Source organism: Botryllus schlosseri, chromosome 10, assembly GCF_051294905.1.
Source record: "Botryllus schlosseri isolate E-star chromosome 10, Bs_hap1, whole genome shotgun sequence".
Taxonomy (NCBI): Eukaryota; Metazoa; Chordata; class Ascidiacea; order Stolidobranchia; family Styelidae; genus Botryllus; species Botryllus schlosseri.
This window is the reverse complement of record NC_137245.1, coordinates 12,859,182-12,876,342: the sequence shown is the minus strand read 5'-3', so window position 1 is coordinate 12,876,342 and position 17,161 is coordinate 12,859,182. Positions and strand designations below refer to the sequence as shown.

At 41.4% G+C, this 17,161-nt stretch overlaps 1 protein-coding gene across 1 annotated transcript; it reads right to left on the bottom strand.

The window, feature by feature from the left end:
* Positions 1-664: 664 nt before the first annotated feature.
* Positions 665-16,054, bottom strand: LOC145448219 (uncharacterized). Its single transcript, XM_080326579.1, has 9 exons — positions 15,996-16,054; positions 15,207-15,510; positions 14,773-14,814; positions 8,056-8,118; positions 6,598-6,660; positions 6,300-6,362; positions 5,803-5,865; positions 4,240-4,359; positions 665-4,159 (listed from the first exon to the last, which is right to left on the bottom strand). The coding sequence occupies exons 2-8, from the start codon at positions 15,448-15,450 to the stop codon at positions 4,307-4,309; spliced, it is 591 nt and encodes a 196-aa protein (XP_080182705.1). The 5' UTR covers positions 15,451-15,510; positions 15,996-16,054; the 3' UTR covers positions 665-4,159; positions 4,240-4,306.
* Between the last annotated feature and the right edge of the window lie 1,107 nt (positions 16,055-17,161).

Sequence of the window (17,161 nt, the reverse complement as noted above, 5' to 3'; positions counted from 1 at the left end):
GATTTTGATATTTCAGAATTCTCTCATCAACAGCCATCACCTTCCATGCCATCAAACTATCCGTTGGGATTTCTAGCATTCTGGTTCCTCTTTTTAATACTTTATGATATCGTGATAAAATGGGGGCGCGAAATTTTTCACCATCATGAAAGAGGGGCGTGCCTAAAAAAGTTAGAGAACCACTGTTATAGTGTAGAACTTGGATACAGGTTTAAAGAGAATTGAAAATATATCATGTTTAACATTGTTTGCATCATGACAAAAAATATATATATATATTTAATTTTCTCATTACCTGACATCAACACATTCACTAAGCAGCATTTATTAACAATATAAATTAATATTAAAATTAAAATATGCTGCAGAATATAGCTAAATATTTTCACTCAGTCCGCCAACGTATTTTCTACTTCTCAATTTGCCTGCAGAGAAAAATAATTGGCCACCCCTGCTGTACAGTGTACACTGTACAGGTATAGGGATCAGTCGCAAGGTGGTCTTTCGACCGTAAGATAATAATGATCAAAAACCTCCAACGGTCGCGAGGTGTTGAGAAATGAGTGAGGAAGAGATTGCGTAGTGGTGACGATAAGCTCCTCGTCCCCCGCGTCGCTGTTCCTACGGCGACAAAAAAACGCCCAGAAAAAGACCGATGAAAGAGCGCACCCATGACCACATAACTCATTGATTCCGTATAGGAAGCCAAATCCAGGGATATTCAACCTCCTAGCTATTCACGACCGTGCTTCAGAGAGTTGTCATGACCCATCTGGAGTCGTATATACTCATGTTAAATTGGTTACTGGGAACTTCGCACCGAGGAGACTCAGGAGAGCCCTTGTGGTGTTCTGTGCCATCACTGATTTCTTGAGATATACCTTGCGTATAAAAGTTTGAAATTGTAGCAGCAGAACAACCCGCCGGCTTACTATCTCTTCACCCAAATCGTGAGTATAAATGTTAGGAAAAGATAACAGGACTGCCTTCCATCTGGAAAATTAATTTCGTCGATAATATTGGTTGTTTCAAATATTAGGCTACTGTCAAAAATTTATCCATTCTTAGCCGACTTGATCAGATTAACCGATCGATCTGGTGTACGGGCACGAAATTAATGATGATGCATCTCAGATAACACTCAGATAACAATAAAAACGAAAAATCCAAGTCAGCCTGAATCGCGCCAAGCGTAAATAAAATCTTCAAGTTTATAATATCTCAAAGATTTGGGAACCAATTCGTTAATTCAAATTGCATATTGACGGTCGTCAGTACCCGCTAATTCATTATGTGTTGAGGGCCGCATAATTATTGCATGACGGCTGCATGCAACGTCTGCAGGTTGGCCACCTCTGACCCGTTGAAATAAGGATGAACAAGGTTGTAACGTATTTTTAATGCTAAATACTAATCAGGGCTCGAGATTACAGAAACGCCATCTAGCACAGTAGTTCGCAAACTTGATGTCCCCCGAGACACCATGCCTACGCAGTACGCACCTGCAATCATGTACACTGCGTTATTTATAAGCATCTCGCTGAAAGTACATATTCAATATTTCTGAGCTCTCGCGGCGGTTTCCCCGAGAATGATTATAGACAGATATCGCAAGCTGAACATTAGGGTTGTTCAAAAATAGCTCTTTTCTTCAAATTCAACTTGCTTAGTGATAAAATTGTCAGGTTGCCTGAAAAAACGCTACAAACCAAATTTGCATCGATTACGACCGGTAGCAGCCGTGCAATCTTAAATTGAAATTTCGATCATTGAAATTTCGACACTTCGGTATGGGTAAATATTGTGTTCCAGTATAGGGGCTGAAATGAATTTAAAATGTAGCATGTTTACCATTGTTTTGAATTAAAACTGCGAATATTTATCATATTTTGTCATAAATAACCGTCACTTACTCGTTATCTGATATCAAAACAACCACTGAGCAACATATATTAACAAATTAATTCGCAGCTTTCAATTTAGAAATGAACATAATGCGCCGTGGAATTTAATTAAAATTTTCGGCTCGGCCCACCAACGTATTTTCTGCTTTTGTTTGGCCCGTGGGGATAAATAATTTCCGACCCCTGTGTTAGACTATACTCCCACTTCCACTTGACAGTTTCCAGGTTTCTAGGCAAGACTAGTTCTAGAATACTTATTATTCAACTTACTTATAAAGTCACTACTTTATTAACTAGCACCTTTCCAGAAATTTACGATGTTGACTACCTTGACCACCTCTTCACATATGTCCATATACTGAACCACCGAATATATGGAACAATACCTATAACCAGCGGGTTGCGAAGGGTTGAGAACATAAGTCGGAAGCCCTTTTCGACGAAGGATTCATATTGACCCTATGTTTTCAATTATATATGTCAATCCACTTGCAACGTCACAACTAAGGATTCGTGACGTCTTAGTTGGAACAAAAACGATAAAAACATGTTTTAAACAAGGGCATTGTTTTAAATATTTTCTTAATTGCTTTTTTTTAATGCAACCCTGTCTATAGAGCATGCGGGGTTCCTAAAAAAAATTACGACCCATTTTATTCTCCCGCGACCCCAACGGTTAATATGAATAACTGCTTGGAATAAAAAATACTCCCCATGCTTAATTTGTTGCAATGAGAATCACACTTGCCGAGATCTTGGATTATAGAGGATGGGATCGGGAACAGAGTTTGGATTGGCAGATATTATATCCACTAGACTTTGATATTCAATCAATACGCGTAAACCATCGCTTCCTGTGTTCCTAGCAGTGTTGGGATCAAGTCGCTACATTCGAGTCACGAGTCAATTCGAGTCATAGCACATTTTGACTCGAGTCAAGTCAAGTCAATCGATTTTCAAAGTTGACTCCAGTCAAGTCAAGTCACTCGATTTTTTGAAGTGACTCGAGTCAAGTCGAGTCAAGTCAAGTCACGTCACGAGTCAAGTCACAATTCAAGTCAAGGTGCCTTTTCGGAGTATGAGGCATGATTACGTCATTGCATTTTGCGAGCTGTCTGAAATTACGATTGAGTGGTCATTGATTCCGAACCGATGACGAATACAGCGTTAAATGTACAATTGTACATGCAAGAAGGCGCTGTATCGCTCACATATACGTAGAACTGTTACACTGCATAAGTAATTGCACAGCCTCAGTTTATAGTTACCAGTCAAAATAGAGAATAGAGAATCGAGAAACGAATTGAAAAGATATGTAATACATTACCCATTTATAAATTGATATGATGCAATTCAAGCCTGCGCCAATGGTTTAGGACTATATAAACTATATATTCGAATTTAATTTCCCTTAAAACAAGAGGTTTGGTTAACGTGAGAGCAGAGACCAGAAATGCACATTTTGCCACTCGATTACTTTACTGCTTACTAGTTTACGACAACGTAAGCTGCAAGCTTCGATCACTTCGTTTGCGGTCAATTTATTTGTGAGAGAACAATGGAGGCTCAGTAAAACGCACGATCAATGAATTTTTGGTCGCTCTCACAAGTTACACCAGCGTTTCGCGAACAATCCGAACATATGCAAGATACAGTGATTTTTATCGACACTGATTACTTGATGACTTGAAATTGACTCGTGAATTTTGCTTCGAGTCACGAGTCAATCCACATTTCTGAAGCGTCGAGTCAAGTCAAGTCAAGTCATTTTTGCAAAGTGACTCGAGTCAAGTCAAGTTATTCGAAAACGGTGACTCGAGTCCGACTCGAGTAAAGTCATGACTCGAGTCATCCCAACACTGGTTCCTAGTCACGTTACGCGTTCACTGGGATAACGGAATGATTTCAAAAAGTATCTTTAAAGCGGATACCGCCGTCCTCTCTGAAAACGGTGCATTTATTTGGTTAGATAGGGCAGTTCGGGTGTATGAGTTGAAACACGAAATATGAAATATGTCCTAGCAGGAGTAGTTCATCTTTTCTAGATCACACGGTGGCTCGTATAAACCCTCGGCAGCCATTTTCTTGATCAGTGTTGCGCAAGCGTGCTCGCAACTACCATATATGGATGATTTTGTACATTGAACACTGCGAGCATAATTTTTTGAGTCTTGACAGCGACAAGTATACTTCAATTCCCAGCTATGAAATCCTGCGTGTACGCGTGTTGTTATCCCATTTCCAGCGTAGTTCAACTTTAAAAAATAATCAATATAGACATCTTATATAGTTTTCTCCATTTATCGTATACATATAATAAGCTATCTATACTGACCATTGAACTGCCATCGTTATCGCTAATGTCTGTTTTCACTTCATTCCAGGATGTCGTCCACTGACAGTTATCTCCGGTAAAACATCTTGGACATGTACAAGTTGGGAAGTCGTCCGACCACTGCAATTATTTATGCGTGAAATGTAGTGCGTCACCATCCACTGGTGAGTCCAGTGATTCTCAAACGGTGTGCCGCGGCACACTAGTGTGCCAATTGAACTGCTCAGGGGTGCCGCGAGCAACTGTAGTAATTAAGTCAAAGTATGGCGGAGTTAATGAATCCAAATTCTTAGTTTGGCATAATCGGCGGTTCTATTATTTTAACTGCTCAAGACATACGATGTACAATGCAATGTAATAAACAGATACTAGTTACGGACTCTCAATCTGGCATCCGCATCAGCCTAATGTCAGTTTTCAATCTTCCTCGCCCATTTCATCATCTTACTTGGATTGGTCCTTGATCGGGTCTTTTTATTATAAATACGCTGTAAGCACGGTGAAGTAGGGAAGGAGAGCCTAAGCTAAATCTCCGACCCTTTGGAATTTGCTACTGCAAATAATCAAACTGGGGCAGACGTCATCAATGTTGGTGATACGCTAATTCGCCCACATATGGTAGCATTTAGGACGGTGATAACTCAACAAAAGGTCATCACTCGGGTAATTGGGCCGTAATATCGAGGTGCGGCTGAAAATGTTTTTCTAGTCCCCCTACCATAACCGGATGCTAAACAGTGATATGACGCAGCTTGATGGCCTTTTTGTCTCTTTTTTAGTCATCATCTTGCCAAATCTTCGACATCTATGGTCATTTTATACCATACCGATATTGTTTAGTGATTTCTGAGATGCCAACTTACGGACCGTTTTCACTTCATACTGCTTGTGAGGGACTGGTTATGTAGATCGGATGATGGAGAGGAGCCTAGATAAACCTCCAACATTTAGCACTTAGATTCTGGGCTCAACCCTGCGACCCATTTGTGTTGCAGGGTGCAACACAGCAATGTACCACTACGCTACTCGCCACTCAGGGTACTCGAAGTACTATGGGGTGCCTCGAACTATTTTCCTCTGTAAGAGGGTGCCATGAGGTCGAAAAGGTTACGGACCTTTGACTAGTCCACCGCCAGTTCAGTTTTCGGTTTAATGTTAGTGAATCATGAGTATGTCAAATATCGTAAACCACTCACTACAGAGTTAACTGCATGGCTGGGTTATATAGCTTTGAAACACAAAAATGGCCGGTAGGCCTACCCATACATGTGGCCAGTAGTAATATGAGTGGGTACATCGTTGCCGGCCGCCGGGCCTACGTTATCGTAGGCCCCGACCGTTGCCTTCAAACATATAGAAACAATGATATTTCGAGATGTGGTTTTGAATTATTATCGACTTCTCAAGATAAATCACCATAAAAAAAATTGCTCAAAATTACTAGATTACTAAAATTATACGCCTAAATGCTAAATGACTCAAGCTAATTGCTTATGAATATCTTGTGAACAAAATCTGATGAAGGTCTACATGTTTGGAGAGTATGATCGGTTAGTTGCTTACCTGGTGATGTTCCCTGGTTCTTTTTGCTCAATTGTGATAATTGTTTCTTCATGACATCGCGTTCTATATATACATAAAGAATTCCAATACTTCATGACATACGGTTTCTTATGTGAAATAAGTATTGATATAATGTGTGATAATCATAAAATATGAAAGAGTCCATAAAGTAGTCTACCCTACTAGGTCAAATGCGTTAACCGATCTATTACTGGTTTTATGGGGAACAAATCCATCTTGAACATGCTGGTATCACAAATATAAAGGTTACAGGTTACTGACTAATTAGATTAGAGATACACTCAACCCGTAGCATGAATGAATCCTGAATAGCTCTGTGTCAAAGTGAAGTTTTTCGCTTCATGTGTACTGATGACTTTATAATATAGTATGGATACCAATCCATCCAATTCCGGTATGCAACCATTCTGCTCGATGCGCCAGCAAATAAGCCCAGAAGTATTTCCTGGTAGCTTTGCTCGACTGCTTATGCTTACCTGCCGACATTTCCTGATTCCTTTTGCTGGATTGCGATATCTCATATTTGATGACGGTGACCTCTAAAAAGATGTTGAGTAAATTTGAAATCTCTAGCAAACCTAATTGTTGTTTATACGAAGAACCGCTAACTTGACGTCGTGCTAAGAAGTGTCCAAGGACAATTTTTAAAATACATAATTTTGTCACAAATAGTTGATTGGCGACTCGCTCCACTCGGGATGTTGCATAATTTTTGTAGCACATTCAGCATATCACTGCATGGAACTGGTGTATCCGTGACATGTGTCAACGTACCTGCCGTTAGTTCTCTGTTATCCTCCTTCATTTGGGATATTTGTGCCTTCACATCACGTAACTCTGACAGTAAACGCCGGGTTGCATTACATTGTTTCAGCTTTCGGGAACGTTATAGTATCAGTCGACAGTTTTCCTGTTCTTCTTGATGCATTGATTACTGTCATCTTTTGAGTCAGGTCCATGTAGGGGAGATGTGGTACCAATGGATCAAAAATTGCAAAATAAAAAACGGCTGTATTAAGGGCTCTTATGCCCGCTTAGGTCCGCATATGATACGAAACACATCCTACAAAGCTTTCAACTTACTGTATTAGATTTGAGGTTTTATTATCTTAAACTAAACCCTCCAAATAATGAGGATCCTTAGTATTTCCAAAAAATGCAACTTCAATGAAAGAGAGTCATGTATTATTTTCCAAATCCGCATTCCTAATAGGAAATAGGGGGTTTTGGTGAGTGTTCTGATTTGAGGTCCAACAAATACACACTGTATTGTATTAATTCAAGTGAGGAAACTTTTTGTTATTGTACAATTCAAATTGATGACTAGGCTATTTCGTTAAGCTTGATTCAACTTTACATAGCTGCTGATCACCTTCGCACTCATGCTGAGAACATTCTTCAGACAAAGACGCTTCACCGAGAGAATCTTCTTCAACTGCTGGTAAAACTTTTAAAGGCAATGCAATTGTGACATCTGATCGGTGAGGAATCGGTCGTGTTGCGCAAGTCAAATTGGATATTGAATTTTATGCTCATTTTTGACATCGAATAAAACACACATGAGCAACAGTAACAAACTTTTCCATGTCCATGTGACTCTTTCCATACCATTGGCACACCGTATGCTAAAGATTTTTGTTTTCAAATGCTTCGCAGACTCAATGTCGCTTTATTTTTCATTCAGTATGCTGTGCATACCTCTTCTATACATCGCCTAGGCCAAGGTGGGTGTCCGATATCGAAGACTACTCCAAGTCGTCTCGACGCCTTCCTATCTTTTAATTGGATCGCAATCTTGTGACGTTTTGAAAGAAAGAAAATAATAATAAATTGATTCTGATATCAAAAACTAGGCCTAGAATACTTACTTTTACCAAAATTATAAATGTTACTTTTACTTCTACTTGAGTAGAATTTGACGCTGTTACTTCTACTTCTACTTGAGTACCAATGGTAGTACGTTAACCACCTCTGATGATGTCACAATGGTTATAGCTATGACTTAACAGCCAGGAATACGTCACAGAACAGGCTGTTTTTACAAATGCAAAATTTTAAATCACAGATTATAAAAAATCTTGACGTGATAGAAAAAAGCGACTTTATATTCGTAATCAGCGTACGAACATTGACTTAATAGTCACTATTTCGGCCAGAAAGCAAAAATCATTTCGACCATTGTTACATTCCCCTCACACAGCGTGTATCAGCAAGGTTATATTCAGTACTTGCCCTTTAATAATTCGTCGCTCTTCTTTGTCCATTTGGAAGCTTCCTTTTTAACAACGGTATTTTCTGAAATCAACAAACAACAAACGATTTCTCCGTAGCAAAAGGTTTCGAGAAGTTATGTTATGTTCTTGATCTTGTTTGAACAATAACTCAATGCGACGAGGTTGCAATACAGAATCAGTATATTATCAGCAGACTAACTTTAGTACAGGCGACACGATCCAGAGTTCAGTTAAATGAAAAGACGACGAGACAACAGAACACAGGGTATAAATACAAGCATGACACACGAGGAAATAATGATTGGCTGAAATTACTAATCCAATAGAAAGAAAGAGTTCTACGACACCGAACGTAAATGCACGAACATAACAGTCCTCCCTTGTAAGTTAGAGGGTTGCCCACATTTACGGTCTATAGAAATCGGTGGGTTTCCTATTTCTAAGAGGATAACGTCTGCCCGACGATCGAGCAGGACTAGCTGCAGGACGTTGTGCCCTATTCCTGACCAATGGTTGCTCAGCTTGGGACTGTTGAGGCTGAGCAACTTCCTGTGTGGCTGTATCATGACCAGTGGAAATCAAGCGTGGTTGGAGTTTGTTTTTGTGCCTCCTCCAATACCCATGATCTGTTTTTATGATGTACACAACACGCCCCAGTATTTCCGTCACCACGCCAGCAACCCACTTTGGTCCGCTTCGGTAACTGCGAGCGTAAACCGAGGAACCAATCTCAAAATGAGTGACTGATTGTCTAGGCGTAACGGGTTTCGATTTGTCGAAGGGCGAGCACAAACTTAACAAATTGCGCGGCTGCCGACCATGTAAAATCCCGGCAGGCGTTTTCCAGTCTATGCCCGGGTGCGGTGCACATCGGTACGTAGCGAGAAGTGTTTGGAGCGTGAAGTTGAGATCTTTTCCCCCGTCGCAATTTTTTATTAATCCAGCTTTTAAAGTCTGGACGAAACGCTCCGCTTCCCCGTTCGAGGCAGGGTGAAAAGACGGGGATACGATATGGCTGATTGCCAAATTAGAGCAAAACGTATCGAATTCATTCGATGTGAATTGCGGCCCGCCATCCGTAACAATTGTTATGGGCAAGCCTTCGATAGAGAGAAGACTTCCCTCAAAGCGTTGACCACACACAAGGTTGTGGTAGAACCGACATTCATTACTTTAACGAAAGGATGTTTCGAATGCGCATCGACGATGACAAGAAACATTTTATTGTTTATTGGACCTGCGAAGTCCAAGTGAATTCGATCAAAGCTTTCAGAAGTTTTGGGCCATTCGCGATACTGACGATCAGGCGCTTTCATTACGGCAAGCGTCGCAACTCTTAACGAGATTTTCAATGTCGCGATTAATGGAAGGCCATGCGATGTAACGTCGAGTCATTTGCTTCATTTGATACCCCAATGTCCTTCGTGCAACAATGATAAGACTCGCGAGCGAAGTGACTGCGGAATTACTACGCGCTGAAAACCATCAATATTGAGCATGACTATGTCTTCGTGCAGAGAAAGCGGATGATTGCGAGTCGAAAACCAAGAAAAATCATCAATGTGCATCTTTGGATTCCAATTAACATGAGTGACGGATAATTTTACTATTTTCATGGTTTTGTCCTTCAGCGTCGCGTCGCGAATTTCATTGCGAGTTAACGGCAAGCCATCGAATGCCATATTAAGGCCTAACGGCCCCTCGTCGTCTCCCAGTCTATTCCGCAATATTTGTTTCGTATACTTCTTTATTTATTGAGGTGACGAATAAAAGACTATCTATCTATCTATAATAGCGTGAACGATCTCCGCGTTTTCACGAGTTTCCAGTTCGTCAAACTCAGGGTCTAGGCCAGGGGTTCTCAACCTGGGGGGCACGCCCCCCTTGGGGGGCGCGGAAGGCTCTCAGGGGGGGGGCGAGAAATTGACAAAGTCAGTATAAATTGTACGTGTCCGAACATGTGTTTCACATCCATTATGAGAAGACGATTAATGAAGATGAAATTTATTACATATTCAAGAAAGCTTGCAAAATACAAACTCTAGCAACCGCGCTCAACGGAGTATAGTCTGATTTCAACTTGATTTGAGCAAATTTTTGAAATTCTTTGGAGATATAGAGAGCAATTCCCACGTGTAAGTCATTCATTGCTTGATAGCTTTGACAGTAGCCTAAAGCTTGGCGCGCTGGGCAGCTCTTGTTAGTAGCTTGCGAACTGCACTGCCTAAGACAGAATTAGATGCAACATAGGTTGCCCGGTTTCGCCCTCAATTAGGCTATAAATCAACACAATTTAATTAATTTCCAAAACTGATCAAATTTAGCCTGGCAGGACAGAACGACGCCTTGCGCTCTGTACTCACGACCCGCATCAGGAATAATCTCAGGGTGACCTACCTTGAAATTAATTAATGGATGTCTTGTTCAATGTTTTTGGTTATTTTCAAACAAGTTTGGAGAAATTTGTCATGTAAAAGACTCAACAACTGGAATGCCGATTCAAAATTGGCGTAAGATATACCTTATGTATACTATTAGATCAGGGGTGGGCAGCCTGCGGCCGTAGAAGGGAATTTGAGCGGCGTTAGACGCCTAATTCAATTAGTGGCTATATGTTGGCGGCCGTAGACATGCAAATTGCATTTACGAATTCACTCCCGCATTTTCGAGAGATTTTAATTAATCTTGAAATTTTCTTCGCCCTCCGCGCAATTCAACAAGACTTCATTTTTTGATTTTAATGCAGTAGCGCCCGTCTTAATCTGAGCCGGAATGGGAATTGGCAAGAAATAACAATTCGTTTGCAGCCCTGAAAAATTTTCGCGCTCCGCGCGACAATATGCTCCTCCCGGCAACTATTCATAACATTGCCACTCGCGATTTCGTTGCGTACAATAGGCCATTGTGAAAAGTAGAATAGTCCGGAGTTCACCGGGAATGGATATGGACAGTTTACCATAGGAATTTTGTGTCCAGATCGTTCATTGCGGCAATGCCCTGGAATGCGGCCTTACGCTACCCCGTACATAAGTAATTGAAATGCGGCCATGATTATCAAAAACGTTGCCCACCTCTGTATTAGATGATGTGCTCTTTTTGACATGACGATAAATGCAAGGGGGGTCAGGGGGGCACGATTTTTTTGACCATCTCTAAGGGGGGCGCGAGTCAAAAAAGGTTGAGAACCACTGGTCTAGGCCTTTTGGTAGGCGAGATAAACCGTCGGCGTTTCCGTGCTGATTAGTCGGTTTAAAGCGAATATCGTATTGGTAAGCCATTAGCGTCAGTGCCCATCGCTGTAAGCGTTGCGCTGTAATCACGGGAATTTTCTTGTCCGGCGAGAAAATAGCTAAAAGCGGTTTGTGGTCCGTCACGAGCGTAAATTTTCGACCATACAAGAATTGACGAAATTTAGTGACACCGTATATGATTGACAGAGCTTCCTTCTCTATTTGAGAGTAGGATTTTTGCGAATCGGAAAGCGTTTTCGATGCGTGCGCGATCGGTCTCTCTTCGCCATTGTGCTCGATTGAGAGGACAGCACCGATTCCGAATTGAGAAGCATCAGTTGACAAAATGAGCTGCTTGTTTACATCATAATGAGCTAACTGCGTAGCGTCGATTACGTCGTTTTTGAGAAAGCAAAAAGCTGCGTCACAGTCCGTATTCCAAATGAATTTCGCGTCTTTTTGAAGAAGACGGTACAAGGCAGCGGCTTTATTCGTGAAATTAGGAATAAACGCGCGATAATAATTGACTTTGCCCAGGAATGCCAGTAGCTGGCGAACATCCTGAGGTTTAGGCAACTGTTTGATTGCTTCAACGGATTTGTGAGACGGGCGTTTGCCGTCCTTGTCGATTATGTGGCCAAGGTACTCGATACTACTTTTGAAAAATTCACATTTAGCGAAGTTGACGGTGAAACCGTATTCGGTGAGGCGCTCAAAGAGTAGCGATAAGTTGCGAAAATGATCGCGTTCATCAATGCCAGTAACGATTATGTCATCGATAAAACTAGCAACACCGGGTAAGCCGGCGATCATGGCATCAATACAGCGTTGAAAATTTGCGGGACTAGATGCGACTCCGAAACACATGCGTCGATAACGGAATAGACCGAATTGCGTGTTGATGACACACAAATTCATCGCATCATCATCTAATTCTAGCTGAAAATAAGCATCGGCAAGATCAGTTTTCGTGAAAATACAACCACCCTGTAACTTGTGAAGGATTTCATCTAAGGAGGGCAGGGGATGTTGATCTATCTGAATTTGTTGATTCAATGCTTTGAAGTCACCGCAAATGCGTACTGATCCATTTGATTTAGTGACGGCAACAATTGGTGCTGCCCAATCACTGTAATTGATTGGTTCGAGGATACCTTGATTGACTAATCTATCCAATTCGGTTTGAACAGCGATTTGCCTTGCGAAAGGCAAAGGGCGTGGCTTGTTAAATACGGGCTTGGCATTAGGTTTCAAGTGAATTGTCACCTTTGTCTTGGTGCATCGTCCTAATACATTAGAGAAAACGGAGGGAAATTTGGACTGAAAAGATACCAATTTGTCTTTCGAATCAGAAATGTCAATAGTATTACATGATTGCGATTTGACCATCTGCGAGGAAATTGCATCCAAAGCAGACATTCCCTTAAGTGGTCATGGAGAAAGCATCGCTCCAATCAAGACCAAAAATGTTTTGCCCACGGTGTTCGTCGAGAACCACCAATTTTAAGTCAACTCGAACTTCCGAACCCACCTGCACAGTTACGGTGCAAATACCTTTCACTTTCAGTGGCTTGTCGCCGTACGCTACGAAAAAGCAATGGTATGCCGAGAGTTTCGGAGAGCCCAAAGTTTTGTACCCAGTCAATCCCACCATGGCGGAGGGTGCACCAGTGTCCCACTGTGTCGGCAACGGAATGCCGTTGATGCTGGAGTTAATCCAGAGCTGGTTTCCTACGCGTCGATATAGTTGATCGATGTCGAAGGAGAGGAGTGGCACTGAGCAGAAATTGACGGATGTGACCTGTTGCGTGATGCTAGGTTTGGTACACATGCACACAGGTTTGATATGACCTTGACGACCACATTTCTGACATACTGCATGTCGATACTGACAGTCTTTTCTCTGGTGATCGATGAAACAGCGGCTGCAGGATTTCAGTCTTTCCAGGAAGTTGCCCTGAGTGGATTTGGAAGGTTTTTTCCCTTCTGATAGCTTCCAGTCATTTTGTTGACGATGGAAGTATCTTTACCGCTACTCTGGCCCTGGATAACCCTATCGGTTTCCAGCGTTCTCACGTATGTTGCGGCTACTTTGAGAACGTCGTCGAGGGATGGATTGGTTTGTGTTAGACAATGCCGTCACACATCCGCGTGCGGCGTTTCTTTAATGATGAGATCGCGCATTAGCTCATCAACGTAGCTCTGATCACAGCCATCTCTTGAGCATATGAAGTTGCAATCCTTGGAGATTCCGCGTAGAGTAGCGATCCAATCGGCGTACGATTGTCCCGGTTGCATTTTACAGTTGTAAAATTCGTACCTGGCTGCTTGCACATGAATTGAGTCCTTGAAGTGTGTAGACAACTTCTCAGTCAACGCGTCGAAGGTTTGCGCACTGACATCAGCAGCACCAAACAAATTACGTAGGAGCGAGTACGTTTCAGGTCCGACCCATGAGAGTAGACACGCTCTTTTCTTCTCCATGTTGGAAATGCCGTAAATTGCTAGGTGATGGTTGAATCGTTGCAGATATTGGTCCCATTTCTCCTTTGATTTGATGAACGAATCAAACTTGGGAGCGGTAGCTTCAGATGTTGACGCACCGGGACTCAACCTCTGCGCTAATTGCGATATGGCTTGCTCATGCTGCAGCTTTTGCTGTGCCATATCTTCTTTATGCTGTGCGCGTTGTTGGTCCAAATCTTCCCTGTGCCGAGCATTTTGCTGCTCCATATCTTCTTTACGCTGTGCATTTTGATTTGCCATTGTTTCTTCATGCTGCTTTTGTTGCTTCGCCATCATTTCTTGCTGCTTCGCTTGTTGTTGCACCATCATCTCTTGCTGCTTCAAGAATTTTCAAAATACCCGATTCCATGATATATATTCGTCGCAGAAATAACTTCGATCCGACTTCTGACACCAATTGTTATGTTCTTGATCTTGTTTGAACAATAACTCAATGCGACGAGGTTGCAATACAGAATCAGTATATTATCAGCAGACTAACTTTAGTACAGGCGACACGATCCAGAGTTCAGCTAAATGAAAAGACGACGAGACAACAGAACACAGGGTATAAATACAAGCATGACACACGAGGAAATAATGATTGGCTGAAATTACTAATCCTATAGAAAGAAAGAGTTCTACGACACCGAACGTAAATGCACGAACATAACAATGTTGCTAGTATAAGCCTTCCATACTTCACGCCGTATAATATCCATGATCAATTATTGTGAAGTTATAAACTTATATCGTTTGACCATGATTCATTAATCACCAACATGATTTGTCGCATTTAGAAGAAGTTAAAACGTTGCGTACATGTATCGCAACATTGCGAATAACAAGGATCACCAGAATTCGAGGTATAGAATGACTCACGTCAGCAATAAGTCAATAATTCACCTCGCAAATACTACATTCTCTAGACTAGAATACGAGCATATAGGCTTAATTACTATAAAGTACAAATAGGCTACCTTTCACCAATTCCGTGTTGCTTTTCTGCAATTTCCTCATACCTGCATGTGCAAATTTAGTATATTATGCTGCTGGAGAAGATATATTACGATTATGAAGAAATATTATAAAAATGAAACCTACGCCTAGTTACACTGATGTACGGGGAGACTCGGTGTGTAGGCTACTGTTCACAGGGAATATATAGCAAATGACTGTGAAAGAGTAGAGACTGTACGACGCATTTGTTGGAAACAGCGCTATTAAGGTTTTCGAAATTGGCATATATGTATGATTTATACTTATAGCCCGATGACTCACATACCTATAAATTGATTGCATAAAATAGATGGAAACGGGGAAATCCTGTATAGCTGAGAAGGGCAATTGGGCAGTCGGGCACATGTGTAAAAGATTTATGAATTAGATAGAAATGTTTCGGAGTACAGGATACCTGTTCTTAAAGATTTCAGTTGCTTTTTCAATTCGTCGTATTTTTCTTTCGATGCTTGTTCCTGATCACCCAATCTTGTACAAGTAACCGGGTACTCGTTCGCTTTCAGATTTTGCAGAAACGGACCTGGATCACATTTCGCCAACTGGCAGCCTGGTCGTGCTTTGCATAATATTTCCTCGCGTTGATCAGTAGAAGCCAACACAAGTATCGATACCACAAATAGCTCGCGTTTTATCTTCATTTTCACCTAAATACTTTCACAGTCAATCATCGCTGAGGAGGTACAGTGCAATGTAAATAGCTGCGAAACAGATGTCGAATTAGTTGATGGTTCGCTCACAATATAATTCAGTATGTCAGTAGCTCAGTTCGTAAAAGCATATGTAGCCTCAGTTGCGTTTACGAGTATGACATATATGCTATTACGAAAACATATTTCATCAGCCCACGGGCTTCCGTAGGCTACAGTCAGCATACAAAGATCACGCGATAACGACATTCTCCGCACATAAGGCGAAGGTAAAGGTAACGAAAACGGACAGCAGACTATGAAGCAAAACTTCATAGATAAGTTCGAAATCCCTTACATACATTGTAGACTCTAAAATGACTCCATATAGTTATATGTCTACATCAGTTTCATCTTCCTAGGGACCCTGTTCTCGTAAGGTACGGTGGTATATACCGCAGGATAGTGTCTACGGCCCGATTGCTGCACCGAATGCTACGACGTGGGAAGCTTTACCATTCAGCCTATCACTTGTACACTAGATTGAATGATCTTACCTGTTGTCTACGTACGCTTCTGATAACACGCTAACACTCGCAGATTGACGGTCTATAGCAGTGATTCCCAAGTGCGGCCCCGAGGGCCGCATGCGGCCCCCAGATAGCCTTATTGCGGCCCCCAAAGTATATTAAGAAATCGATTTATGACAAAAAGTAAAATTTATATTAATAAAATACTCGTGTTTGGCTTGGCCTCTGCAGTTTTTAATTATAGAATTGCAGGAAAGTTGTAAGTATAGACTGCCAACGTTACGTCACTGCTGTTTCAATGCAATGTGCCCTAACTTTCCAGTTGAACGAGAAGTAGCTATAGATATAAATAGGTATTGATAACTTTTAAAACTGTAGGAAAATCCTGAAAAAATGATTAATTTTCCCACTTCGTGGTCGCTTGACTAAAAAAGAAGAAGAGGCTCAACTCCCGGAAAATACAGTTTTTCTTTCACATTAACAGGTGGTTGACTGAAAAAAATGGTCAACTTTCCGGTCCAGTTCCCGAAATAGCCGCCGTAGGGTTCCTACAGTGCTGACTTAATGTATATCAGTCGAATTTGGCCCTATATGTAACCAAAATCCCCAAAAAAGAAGACATTTGGGTGTCCTCCGATGACACTTTAAAAATATCAAAAAAGAGGACAAATCATCTTAAAAGAGGACGTATGGTAATCCTATGATAACTAGATGTGCAACACGTGACTCACGGTTGAATACGCCGAGATGCATACTGCTAAGCCGGCTGAAAGCAGCATAATTGGCAGTCCTATAGTCAGGGCCGTATCTACCGCACCCCAAACCCCCAAATTGAGGGGGGCCGAACCTGAAGGGGGTCCAAAATTATTTCGTGAATTAGCATAAATTATAGAGTAATTTTTGAAAATTTATGCGACTTTTTTGAAAATTTTTCGCGCTAGGCGCGATTTCAATTCGCCACATATCTTGATTCTTGGGTAGGCTACTCTTCCCCAAGAAAATATACGCAAGATTTATAGAAATGGGCATATCAGCGTTGGCCATGACCGCATCACAACGCACCAAGACATATGGCCATGTAACATGTGTGTGATCTTTCAGTTTAGTAGGTTTGGGCAAGTCTAAATTTTTTTGATATAGCAGACAGGAGGTCACGAAATAACATCATGTAAAGAAGCGCTCTCTCACTAAAC

Excerpts from the sequence above, each read along its gene's own strand:
- LOC145448219 (XM_080326579.1), bottom strand. The coding sequence starts at position 15,450 with ATGAAGATAAAACGCGAGCTATTTGTGGTATCGATACTTGTGTTGGCT. Across the intron at positions 14,815-15,206 it reads ACTGAAATCTTTAAGAACAG|GTATGAGGAAATTGCAGAAA; the intron begins GTATCCTGTACT and ends TTGCACATGCAG. Across the intron at positions 8,119-14,772 it reads CAACACGGAATTGGTGAAAG|AAAATACCGTTGTTAAAAAG; the intron begins GTAGCCTATTTG and ends TGTTGATTTCAG.